General features: G+C 52.4%; 1 protein-coding gene across 2 annotated transcripts in view; it reads left to right on the top strand.

Annotated features, from left to right (window-relative positions):
* The window catches only part of POLR3A (RNA polymerase III subunit A), a 92,182-nt gene that overhangs the window by 53,041 nt on the left and 26,042 nt on the right, over window positions 1-13,099 (top strand). For both annotated transcript variants that reach the window (XM_076054824.1, XM_032978694.2), the window contains 2 exons: window positions 5,498-5,635; window positions 9,259-9,429. In XM_076054824.1, coding sequence (XP_075910939.1) covers window positions 5,498-5,635; window positions 9,259-9,429 — 309 coding nt within the window. The remainder of the gene's footprint in view (window positions 1-5,497; window positions 5,636-9,258; window positions 9,430-13,099) is intronic.

The following is a 13,099-nucleotide window of genomic DNA, read 5'->3' as shown; positions in this document are numbered from 1 at the left end:
TTTGTACCATCGGATACTCCACCCCCACAACTCCCAATCGGTGATGGGGCAGTTGTGGAGAGAGTGGAGAGTTTCCCATACCTGGGAAGTGTGCTTATGACCGGCTCCAGTTTAACAGCAGAGGTCTCACTCCGAATCAGTCGAGCGGCAATATCTTTTCATTGGTTGCGTAACGCTGTGTGGAAGCTACCTGGTCTGTCGCTCCGCACTAAGCTTCAGGTCTTCTCGGCCACGGTCATTGCCTCTCTTCTCTATGCTTGCGAAACGTGGACCCCGCTAATGCAACATCTTCGCCAGTTAGAAACATTTAGGCTGGCCTGCCTACGATCCATCCTGGGTTTAACCAGACTGGATTGTGTGAGGAGCTCACAAATCCTTGAAAGATCTGGGCAAGGTCCCATCGGTGAGCTCCTCCGGCGGGCAAGGCTGCGATGGCTGGGTCATGTAGCCCGCATGCCCAGCCACCGCATGCCGAAACAGCTTTTGTTCGGCCGTATCGAGGGGGCTAAACGGGCGCAGCACGGGCTAGAGAAGAGATGGAGTGATGTGGTACAGGAGGACGTGGAGCTGAGTGGACTTGCCGATGACTGGTACCAGTGGTGTCAAGATCGGCCTCTGTGGAGGAGGCTCGTGAAGGACGCTATTGGGCAGTTGGAGGTAGTCGCCCTCCAACAACAACGGAGGGCGGAGGAGCGACGCTCACAACAATGAGCGGAGCGCCGGGTGGCTAAAGCACAGCAGGTTGGCACAGTAGGAGGCACAGGTGGTGCATCAGCCAGTCATCTCAGTCAGTCGACCCGTGGCACCTGGGTCTGCCCCGTGACCTCCTGCCAGCGGGCGTTCGAAACTTCACGTGGCCTCAGGGTGCACATAGCCTGGCACAAGCGTCGTGGTGACGTCACCGCCACTTAGTGGCGAATGGCGGTTGTTGTTGTTGTAGATCCCAGCAGCGAAGGGTTTTGTGGCTAACTCGTTCTACTCCTGTGTGTGTGTGTCACTGTGTGTGTGTAACTGTATGTGTGTGTCACTGTGTGTGTGTGTCACTGTGTGTCACTGTGTGTGTGTGTGTGTCACTGTGTGTGTCACTGTGTGTGTGTAGATCCCAGCAGCGAAGGGTTTCATGGCTAACTCGTTCTACTCCTGTGTGTGTTTGTGTAACTGTGTGTGTCACCGTGTGTGTGTCACTGTGTGTCACTGTGTGTATGTGTGTGTGTCACTGTGTGTGTGTGTCACTGTGTGTGTGTGTCACTGTGTGTGACTGTGTCACTGTGTGTGTGTGTGTCACTGTGTGTGTGTCTGTGTGTGTCACTGTGTGTGTAGATCCCAGCAGCGAAGGGTTTCGTGGCTAACTCGTTCTACTCCTGTGTGTGTGTGTGTCACTGTGTGTGTGTGACTGTGTGTGTGTCACTGTGTGTGTGTGTGACTGTGTGGACAGCGCTGTGGGGGGAGATCCAATTTTGATTGGCTCCTCCCCTCATGGCATATGTGTCCACCACAGGGGCTAAACGGGGGCTCTGGACGGGTGCGAGGGGCTGGTAACCCCTCCACCTTCAATTAATTACCACGAAACTACGAATTAAACTGAAATATGTAACAACTAAGCTTGTGCCGGAGGCCCCGGGGGGCCAGGCGTCTATGACGTCTCCTGGCCAAACCCCAATTGGCGGAGCCAGGAGATTGAATACCTACCCTCGGGGCTACTCCAGAAACAACGAAAAGCCACTACGGTTGGCCACGTGGAATGTTCGAACGCTCACTGCAGAGGAGAGGCTGCCACTCCTCTGTCGGGAGCTGGACCGGTACCGCCTGGATCTATGCGGCATTCAGGAGGTCCGGTGGACCTGCTCTGGCTCCTGCCACCATGAGGGGTGGACAGTCCTCTACTCGGGGCAGCAGACTGCCAAACAACAGGGTGTGGGTCTTCTTTTGAACAAAAGAATGAAGGGGGCGTGGGAGCGTGGCGGTGAGGTGTGGGAAGCTGTAAGCCCCAGGCTACTTTGGGCTCGCCTTCCCATCAACCGGAGGCGAGGAATGGTGGTCGTGGTTACTTATGCCCCCACCGAAGATGAACATCCGTGGAGGGATGCAGGCAAAGCCGATGAGTCAGATGCCTTCTATGACCTCCTGTCACAGGTGCTGGCTAAAGTGGCCCCTCGGGATAGAGTCATCATGTTGGGTGACTTCAATGCCCGAGTTGGTCATGATACTGGCACCTGGTCTGGAGTGATTGGAGGGCATGGGCCAGATCAGCTCAATAACAACGGTAGGAGGCTGCTAGATTTTTGTGCAGCCCATGGGCTTGTAATTACCAACACGCTGTTCCGGCATCGGCGCATCCACACAACATCATGGATGCATGCCGGGTCCAAGCAAGAACATCTGCTGGACTACATAGTGACGGACCAGCGAATGCGAGCCCATGTCCTTGACACCAGGACCTACCGTGGAGCTGATCTGCCCTCTGACCATCGACTAGTCATCTGTAAGATGCGCCTGCCATTCTTCCACTCCGGTGGTGGGTGTACACCCAGGACCCCATTCCAACCTAAAGTGGCCTGGTCTCAGTTATCTGATGAAAGTTGCAAGCGAGAATTTCATCATCGCTTGCGGCTGGGATTGACATCGTCCCCGACTCCTCCTGATGTCGAGGGTAAATGGGCGAGGTTTAGGACCGTGACTCATGCAGCTGCAATGGCTGCTTTGGGTACGCGGTCCAGACCTCCCCAGACACCCTGGATGACAGAGGAGTTGTTCACGATGGTTGAGAAAAAGCGACAGGCCCACTGTCATCGGCTACAGAATCCCACGTCAGAGAATGAGGAGGCTTACCGCAGCCTTCGCTCGGAGGTTCGGAGAGCCGTGAGGCGCTGCAAGGATGGGTGGTGGTCGCGGGTTGCTGAGGAGATGGAGTCTGCCTCAGTGGCCCGTGATCACAAATCTCTATTTAACTCCATCAAAAAAGTAACCTGCAGCGCCACACCTATTACCATCATTAGGGGAAAAAACGGTGATCCAATTTCCGACCCCCAGGAACAGGTTCGCAGATTTGCTGAGCATTTCTGTGAGGTCCTGGGGGAGGGAAAATCCCTCAGCCAGGAAAACATCGTGGCACAAAGTGAGGATGACCCTGCTGAGGCTGCGGTGCCTCAAATATTGGATGAAGTCACCCCCTGTGAGTGGCTGGCTGAGGTGCCATCTGCTGAGGAAGTATTGAAGGCGATCCGGAGTCTGAGACCAGGTAAGGCAGCGGGCAGAGATGATCTCCCAAGCGAAATGCTGAGGGAGGGTGGCGTTTGTGCACAGACTGCCCTATATGACATCATAACAACAGTCTGGACCACTGGACGGGTTCCGCAGGATTGGAAGGATGCCCTGGTGGTCCCCCTTTTTAAGAAGGGGGACCGCACAGACTGTAACAACTACAGGGGCATCTCACTCCTCAGTGTGCCGGGAAAGGTCCTGGCAAGGATTATTCAGCATCGCCTTGCCAGGCACGCTGAGGAGAGGCTTGCGGAGCCCCAATGCGGTTTCAGGAAAGGGCGGTCCTGCACAGATGCCATATTTTCTGTCCGTCTGCTACAGCAGAGGTGTAGGGAATTCCAACAAGACCTACATCTCTGCTTTATTGACCTGGTCAAGGCCTATGATACCATCAGTAGGCCTGGGCTCTGGGTCGTTCTTCGTGCTTTTGGAGTACCTGACCCTCTGCTCACGATCATTAAGGACCTTCATGATGGTGAGCGGGCCCGGGTAAAACTACGTGGCCGGGAGTCAGAGCCATTCCCTGTACACCTTGGGGTGCGACAGGGATGTCCTCTGGCTCCCACATTATTTAACATCTATTTTGACCACGTAGTTCGTGAAGCCTTCAATAGCTGTACCGGGGGAATCTCCATATGGTACAGATAATATGGGAGGCTGATCGATGCCCGGGTGCGGTCAAGGGATGGCTCCCTATTGCTCAACCACGTTATGTATGCTGATGACTTGGTAATAGCTGCTCAGTCAGAGGAGGAGTTGGAGACGCTGCTGCTGAGACTGGAGCGTGCCACTAAGAGGTGGGGCCTTACCATCAGCCCCACCAAAACTAAGCACCTGCCTGGGTATTTTGTACCATTGGACACTCCACCCCCACAACTCCCAATCGGTGATGGGGCAGTTGTGGAGAGAGTGGAGAGTTTCCCATACCTGGGCAGTGTGCTTATGACCGGCTCCAGTTTAACAGCAGAGGTCTCACTCCGAATCAGTCGAGCGGCAATATCTTTTCATCGGTTGCGTAACGCTGTGTGGAAGCTACCTGGTCTGTCGCTCCGCACTAAGCTTCAGGTCTTCTCGGCCACGGTCATTCCCTCCCTTCTCTACGCTTGCGAAACGTGGACCCCCCTAATGGAACATCTTCGCCGGTTAGAAACATTTAGGCTGGCCTGCCTACGATCCATCCTGGGTTTAACCAGACTGGATTGTGTGAGGAGCTCACAAATCCTTGAAAGATCTGGGCAGGGTCCCATCGGTGAGCTCCTCCGGCAGGCAAGGCTGCGATGGCTGGGTCATGTTGCCCGCATGCCCAGCCACCGCATGCCGAAACAGCTTTTGTTTGGCCGGATTGAGGGGGCTAAGCGGGCGCGGCACGGGCTGGAGAAGAGATGGAGTGATGTGGTACAGGAGGACGTGGAGCTGAGTGGACTTGCCGATGACTGGTACCAGCGGTGTCAAGATCGGCCTCTGTGGAGGAGGCTCGTGAAGGATGCTACTGGGCAGTTGGAGGCAGTCGCCCTCCAACAACAAAGGAGGGCGGAGGAGCGACGCTCACAACAGCGAGCGGAGCGCCGGGTGGCTAAAGCACAGCAGGTTGGCACAGTAGGGGGCACAGGTGGTGCATCAGCCAGTCATCTCAGTCAGTCGACCCGTGGCACCTGGGTCTGCCCCGTGACCTCCTGCCAGCGGGCGTTCGACACTTCACGTGGCCTCAGGGTGCACATAGCCTTGCACAAGCGTCGTGGTGACGTCACCGCCACTTAGTGGCGAATGGCGGTTGTTGTTGTTGTTGTAGATCCCAGCAGCGAAGGGTTTCGTGGCTAACTCGTTCTACTCCTGTGTGTGAGTTTGTGATTGTGTGTGTGTAGATCCCAGCAGCGAAGGGTTTCGTGGCTAACTCGTTCTACTCCTGTGTGTGTGTGTGACTGTATGTGTGTGTGTGTGTGTCACTGTGTGTGTGTCACTGTGTGTGTGTGACAGTGTGTGTGTCACTGTGTGTATGTGTGTGTCACTGTGTGTGACTGTGTCACTGCGTGTGTGTGTCACTGTGTGTCACTGTGTGTGTGTCACTGTGTGTGTAGATCCCAGCAGCGAAGGGTTTCGTGGCTAACTCGTTCTACTCCTGTGTGTGTGTGTGACTGTGTGTGTGTGTGTGTCACTGTGTGTCACTGTGTGTGTGTATGTGTCACTGTGTGTCACTGTGTGTGTATGACTGTTTGTGTGTGTCACTGTGTGTGTGTAGATCCCAGCAGCGAAGGGTTTCGTGGCTAACTCGTTCTACTCCGGCCTGAGCCCCACGGAGTTTTTCTTCCACACGATGGGCGGCCGCGAAGGCCTCGTGGACACCGCCGTGAAGACCGCCGAGACCGGATACATGCAGGTAGCCACACACACACAGACACACAGACACACACAGACACACACACAGACCCACACACAGACACACACACAGACACACACAGACACACACACAGACACACACACCCGGGTCGCCGGGTTCGTAGCGCAGCGTTGCGCTAACCACTACACCCACCACTCCCTGGTGAGGTCTCACGAAGATCTGTGTGTGTACAGTGAGGGAAAAAAGTATTTGATCCCCTGCGGATTTTGTACGTTTGCCCACTGACAAAGAAATTATCAGTCTATAATTTTAATGGCAGGTTTATTTGAACAGTGAGAGACAGAATAACAAAAAAATCCAGAAAAACGCATGTCAAAAATGTTATAAATTGATTTGCATTTTATTGAGGGAAATAAGTATTTGACCCCCTCTCAATCAGAAAGATTTCTGGCTCCCAGGTGTCTTTTATACAGGTAACGAGCTGAGATTAGGAGCACACTCTTAAAGGGAGTGCTCCTAATCTCAGCTTGTTACCTGTATAAAAGACACCTGTCCAGAGAAGCAATCAATCAATCAGATTCCAAACTCTCCACCATGGCCAAGACCAAAGAGCTCTCCAAGGATGTCAGAGACAAGATTGTAGACCTACACAAGGCTGGAATGGGCTACAAGACCATTGCCAAGCAGCTTGGTGAGAAAGTGACAACAGTTGGTGCGATTATTCTCAAATGGAAGAAACACAAAAACTGTCAATCTCCCTCGGCCTGGGGCTCCATGCAAGATCTCACCTCGTGGAGTTGCAATGATCATGAGAACGGTGAGGAATCAGCCCAGAACTACACGGGAGGATCTTGTCAATGATCTCAAGGCAGCTGGGACCAAAGTCACCAAGAAAACAATTGGTAACACACTATGCCGTGAAGGACTGAAATCCTACAGCGCCCGCAAGGTCCCCCTGCTTAAGAAAGCACATATACATGCCCGTCTGAAGTTTGCCAATGAACATCTGAATGATTCAGAGGACAACTGGGTGAAAGTGTTGTGGTCAGATGAGACCAAAATGGAGCTCTTTGGCATCAACTCAACTCGCGTGGTTGGAGGAGGAGGAATGCTGCCTATGACCCCAAGAACACCATCCCCACCGTCAAACATGGAGGTGGAAACATTATGCTTTGGGGGTGTTTTTCTGCTAAGGGGACAGGACAACTTCACCGCATCAAAGGGACGATGGACGGGGCCATGTACCGTCAAATCTTGGGTGAGCCATCAACCTTGAAGAGAAGCTTCGATAGCCTCACCCCAGGATGTTAGGGGGCCGTCCATACAGTGAGAGAAATAAGTATTTGATCCCCTGCTGATTTTGTACGTTTGCCCACTGACAAAGAAATGATCAGTCTATAATTTAATGGTAGGTTTATTTGAACAGTGAGAGACAGAATAACAACAAAAAAATCCAGAAAAACGCATGTCAAAAATGTTATAAATTGATTTGCATTTTAATGAGGGAAATAAGTATTTGACCCCTCTGCAAAACATGAATTAGTTCTTGGTGGCAAAACCCTTGTTGGCAATCACAGAGGTCAGACGTTTCTTGTAGTTGGCCACCAGGTTTGCACACATCTCAGGAGGGATTTTGTCCCAGATCTTCTCCAAGTCATTAAGGTTTCGAGGCTGATGTTTGGCAACTCGAACCTTCAGCTCCCTGCACAGATTTTCTATGGGATTAATGTCTGGAGACTGGCTAGGCCACTCCAGGACCTTAATGTGCTTCTTCTTGAGCCACTCCTTTGTTGCCTTGGCCGTGTTTTGGGTCATTGTCATGCTGGAATAACCATCCACGACCCATTTTCAATGCCCTGGCTGAGGGAAGGAGGTTCTCACCCAAGATTTGACGGTACATGGCCCCGTCCATCGTCCCTTTGATGCGGTGAAGTTGTCCTGTCCCCTTAGCAGAAAAACACCCCCAAAGCATAATGTTTCCACCTCCATGTTTGACGGTGGGGATGGTGTTCTTGGGGTCATAAGCAGCATTCCTCCTCCTCCAAACACGGCGAGTTGAGTTGATGCCAAAGAGCTCCATTTTGGTCTCATCTGACCACAACACTTTCACCCAGTTGTCCTCTGAATCATTCAGATGTTCATTGGCAAACTTCAGACGGGCATGTATATGTGCTTTCTTGAGCAGGCGGACTTTGCGGGCGCTGCAGGATTTCAGTCCTTCACGGCGTAGTGTGTTACCAATTGTTTTCTTGGTGACTACAGTCCCAGCTGCCTTGAGATCATTGACAAGATCCTCCCGTGTAGTTCTGGGCTGATTCCTCACCGTTCTCATGATCATTGCAGCTCCACGAGGTGAGATCTTGCATGTAGCCCCAGGCCGAGGGAGATTAACAGTTATTTTGTATATCTTCCATTTGCGAATAATCGCACCAACTGTTGTCACCTTCTCACCAAGCTGCTTGGCAATGGTCTTGTAGCCCATTCCAGCCTTGTGTAGGTCTACAATCTTGTCTCTGACATCCTTGGAGAGCTCTTTGGTCTTGGCCATGGTGGAGAGTTTGAAATCTGATTTATTGATTGCTTCTGTGGACAGGTGTCTTTTATACAGGTAACAAGCTGAGATTAGGATCACTCCCTTTAAGAGTGTGCTCCTAATCTCAGCTCGTTTCCTGTATAAAAGACACCTGGGAGCCAGAAATCTTTCTGATTGAGAGGGGGTCAAATACTTATTTCCCTCATTAAAATGCAAATAAATGTATAACATTTTTGACATGCGTTTTTCTGGATTTTGTTGTTGTTTTTCTGTCTCTCACTGTTCAAATAAACCTACCATTAAAATTATAGACTGATCATTTCTTCGTCAGTGGGCAAACGTACAAAATCAGCAGGGGATCAAATACTTTTTTCCCTCACTGTACACACAGATCTTCGTGAGACCTCACCAGGGAGTGGTGGATGTAGTGGTTAGCACAACGCTGCGCTACGAACCCGGCGACCTGGGTGTGTGTGTCTGTGTGTGTGTGTGTGTCTGTGTGTCTGTGTGTGTCTGTGTGTGTGTGTCTGTGTGTGTCTGTGTGTGTGTGACTGTATGTGTGTGTCTGTGTGTGTGTGTCTGTGTGTGTGTGTGTGACTGTGTGTGTGTCTGTGTGTGTGTCTGTGTGTGTCTATGTGTCTATGTGTGTGTGTGACTGTGTGTGTGTGTGGCTGTGTGTGTGTCTGTGTGTGTGTGGCTGTGTGTGTGTCTGTTTGTGTGTGTCTGTGTGTGTGTGTGTGACTGTGTGTGTGTGACTGTGTGTGTGTGTGTCTGTGTGTGTGTGACTGTGTGTGTGTGTGTGTCTGTGTGTGTGACTGTGTGTGTGTGTAGCTGTGTGTGTCTGTTTGTGTGTGTCTGTTTGTGTGTGTCTGTGTGTCTGTTTGTGTGTGACTGTGTGTGTGTCTGTGTGTGTGTCTGTGTGTGTGTGACTGTGTGTGTGTCTGTGTGTGACTGTGTCTGTGTGTGTGTGACTGTGTGTGTGTCTGTGTGTGTGTGACTGTGTGTGTGTGTGACTGTGTGTGTGTCTGTGTGTGTGTGTCTGTGTGTGACTGTGTCTGTGTGTGACTGTGTCTGTGTGTGTGTGAGTGATTGTGTGTGTGTCTGTGTGTGTGTCTGTGTGTGTGCGTAGAGGCGCCTGGTGAAGTCGCTAGAGGATCTGTGCGCCCAGTACGACCTCACGGTGCGCTCCTCCACGGGCGACGTGGTGCAGTTTGTGTACGGGGGAGACAACCTCGACCCGGCCTCAATGGAAGCTCGCGACAGCCCCCTGGACTTCCAGCGCGTGCTGAGTCACATCAGGGTACACACAGACACACACACACAGACACACAGACACACAGACAACAACAACAACCGCCATTCGCCACTAAGTGGCGGTGACGTCACCACGACGCTTGTGCCAGGCTATGTGCACCCTGAGGCCACGTGAAGTGTCGAACGCCCACTGGCAGGAGGTCACGGGGCAGACCCAGGTGCCACAGACACACACACAGTCACACACACTCACAGACACACACACACAGAGTCACACACACACACAGAGTCACACAGACACAGTCACACACACACAGTCACACACACAGACACACACACATACAGAGTCACACACACACAGACACACACAGACACACACAGACACACACAGACACACAGACACACAGTCACACACACACACACCGACACACACACAGACACACACGCGGTAGCGCCACATATATGTACATATCTGTTTGTAGCTGTATGTGTGTGTGTATGTGTGTGTCTGTGTGTGTGTCTATGTGCCTGTGTGTGTGTATATCTGTGTGTGTGTATCTGTGTATGTGTGTATCTTTGTGCGTGTATCTGTTGGTATGTATCTGTGTGTGTGTGTATCTGTGTGTGTATCTGCGTGTGTATCTGCGTATGCGTGTGTCACTGTGTGTCACTGTGTGTCACTGTGTGTGTGTCAGTGTGTATGTGTGTGTGTCACTGTGTGCGTGTGTATCTGTGTGTGTGTGTATCTGTGTGTGTGTGTATCTTTGTGTGTGTATCTGTTGGTGTGTATGTGTGTGTATATATGTGTGTGTGTATCTGTGTGTGTGTCACTGTGTGTATATGTGTGTGTATCTTTGTCTTTGTGTATGTGTCACTGTGTGTGTCTGTGTGTACCTGTGTGTGTGTGTCACTGTGTGTGTGTTTCACTGTGTGTATCTGTGTGTGTGTGTATCTGTGTGTGTGTCACTGTGTGTGTGTGTGTCACTGTGTGTGTCTGTGTGTATCTGTGTGTGTGTCACTGTGTGTGTGTCACTGTGTGTATCTGTGTGTGTGTGTCTTTGTGTGTGTGTTACTGTGTGTGAATGTCACTGTATGTGTGTATCACTGTGTGTGTGTCTGTGTGTGTGTGTCACTGTGTGTGTCTGTGTGTGTGTGTCACTGGTCCGGCAAAACAACCCCCTACCTCCTCGCGGTGCCGGACGGGCAACTCTGTCGTGGACAGTGCTGTGGGGGGAGTTCCAATTTTTGATTGGCTCCTCCCCTCATGGCATATGTGTCCACCACAGGGGCTAAACGGGGGCTCTGGACGGGTGCGAGGGGCTGGTAACCCCTCCACCTTCAATTAATTACCACAAAACCACGAATTAAAGTGAAAACGACTAAGCTTGTGCCGGAGGCCCCGGACGTCTCCTGGCCAAACCCCAATTGGCGGAGCCAGGAGATTGAATACCTACCCTCGGGGCTACTCCAGAAACAACGAAAAGCCACTACGGGTGGCCACGTGGAATGTTCGAACGCTCACTGCAGAGGAGAGGCTGCCACTCCTCTGTCGGGAGCTGGACCGGTACCGCCTGGATCTATGCGGCATTCAGGAGGTCCGGTGGACCGGCTCTGGCTCCTGCCACCATGAGGGGTGGACAGTCCTCTACTCGGGGCAGCAGACTGCCAAACAACAGGGTGTGGGTCTTCTTTTGAACAAAAGAATGAAGGGGGCGTGGGAGCGTGGCGGTGAGGTGTGGGAAGCTGTAAGCCCCAGGCTACTTTGGGCTCGCCTTCCCATCAACCGGAGGCGAGGAATGGTGGTCGTGGTTACTTATGCCCCCACCGAAGATGAACATCCGTGGAGGGATGCAGGCAAAGCCGATGAGTCAGATGCCTTCTATGACCTCCTGTCACAGGTGCTGGCTAAAGTGGCCCCTCGGGATAGAGTCATCATGTTGGGTGACTTCAATGCCCGAGTTGGTCATGATACTGGCACCTGGTCTGGAGTGATTGGAGGGCATGGGCCAGATCAGCTCAATAACAACGGTAGGAGGCTGCTAGATTTTTGTGCAGCCCATGGGCTTGTAATTACCAACACGCTGTTCCGGCATCGGCGCATCCACACAACATCATGGATGCATGCCGGGTCCAAGCAAGAACATCTGCTGGACTACATAGTGACGGACCAGCGAATGCGAGCCCATGTCCTTGACACCAGGACCTACCGTGGAGCTGATCTGCCCTCTGACCATCGACTAGTCATCTGTAAGATGCGCCTGCCATTCTTCCACTCCGGTGGTGGGTGTACACCCAGGACCCCATTCCAACCTAAAGTGGCCTGGTCTCAGTTATCTGATGAAAGTTGCAAGCGAGAATTTCATCATCGCTTGCGGCTGGGATTGGCATCGTCCCCGACTCCTCCTGATGTCGAGGGTAAATGGGCGAGGTTTAGGACTGTGACTCATGCAGCTGCAATGGCTGCTTTGGGTACGCGGTCCAGACCTCCCCAGACACCCTGGATGACAGAGGAGTTGTTCAGGATGGTTGAGAAAAAGCGACAGGCCCACTGTCATCGGCTACAGAATCCCACGTCAGAGAATGAGGAGGCTTACCGCAGCCTTCGCTCGGAGGTTCGGAGAGCCGTGAGGCGCTGCAAGGATGGGTGGTGGTCGCGGGTTGCTGAGGAGATGGAGTCTGCCTCAGTGGCCCGTGATCACAAATCGCTATTTAACTCCATCAAAAAAGTAACCTGCAGCGCCACACCTATTACCATCATTAGGGGAAAAAACGGTGATCCAATTTCCGACCCCCAGGAACAGGTTCGCAGATTTGCTGAGCATTTCTGTGAGGTCCTGGGGGAGGGAAAATCCCACAGCCAGGAAAACATCGTGGCACAAAGTGAGGATGACCCTGCTGAGGCTGCGGTGCCTCAAATATTGGATGAAGTCACCCCCTGTGAGTGGCTGGCTGAGGTGCCATCTGCTGAGGAAGTATTGAAGGCGATCCGGAGTCTGAGACCAGGAAAGGCAGCGGGCAGAGATGATCTCCCAAGCGAAATGCTGAGGGAGGGTGGCGTTTGTGCACAGACTGCCCTATATGACATCATAACAACAGTCTGGACCACTGGACGGGTTCCGCAGGATTGGAAGGATGCCCTGGTGGTCCCCCTTTTTAAGAAGGGGGACCGCACAGACTGTAACAACTACAGGGGCATCTCACTCCTCAGTGTGCCGGGAAAGGTCCTGGCAAGGATTATTCAGCATCGCCTTGCCAGGCACGCTGAGGAGAGGCTTGCGGAGCCCCAATGCGGTTTCAGGAAAGGGCGGTCCTGCACAGATGCCATATTTTCTGTCCGTCTGCTACAGCAGAGGTGTAGGGAATTCCAACAAGACCTACATCTCTGCTTTATTGACCTGGTCAAGGCCTATGATACCATCAGTAGGCCTGGGCTCTGGGTCGTTCTTCGTGCTTTTGGAGTACCTGACCCTCTGCTCACGATCATTAAGGACCTTCATGATGGTGAGCGGGCCCGGGTAAAACTACGTGGCCGGGAGTCAGAGCCATTCCCTGTACACCTTGGGGTGCGACAGGGATGTCCTCTGGCTCCCACATTATTTAACATCTATTTTGACCACGTAGTTCGTGAAGCCTTCAATAGCTGTACCGGGGGAATCTCCATATGGTACAGATATAACGGGAGGCTAATCGATGCCCGGGTGCGGTCAAGGGATGGC

Source organism: Petromyzon marinus, chromosome 68, assembly GCF_048934315.1.
Source record: "Petromyzon marinus isolate PM22_M1 ecotype Great Lakes invasive population chromosome 68, UKy_Petmar_22M1.pri1.0, whole genome shotgun sequence".
NCBI lineage: Eukaryota > Metazoa > Chordata > Hyperoartia > Petromyzontiformes > Petromyzontidae > Petromyzon > Petromyzon marinus.
The sequence above is the reverse complement of the archived record's forward strand: the minus strand, read 5'-3'. Positions and strand labels throughout refer to the sequence as shown.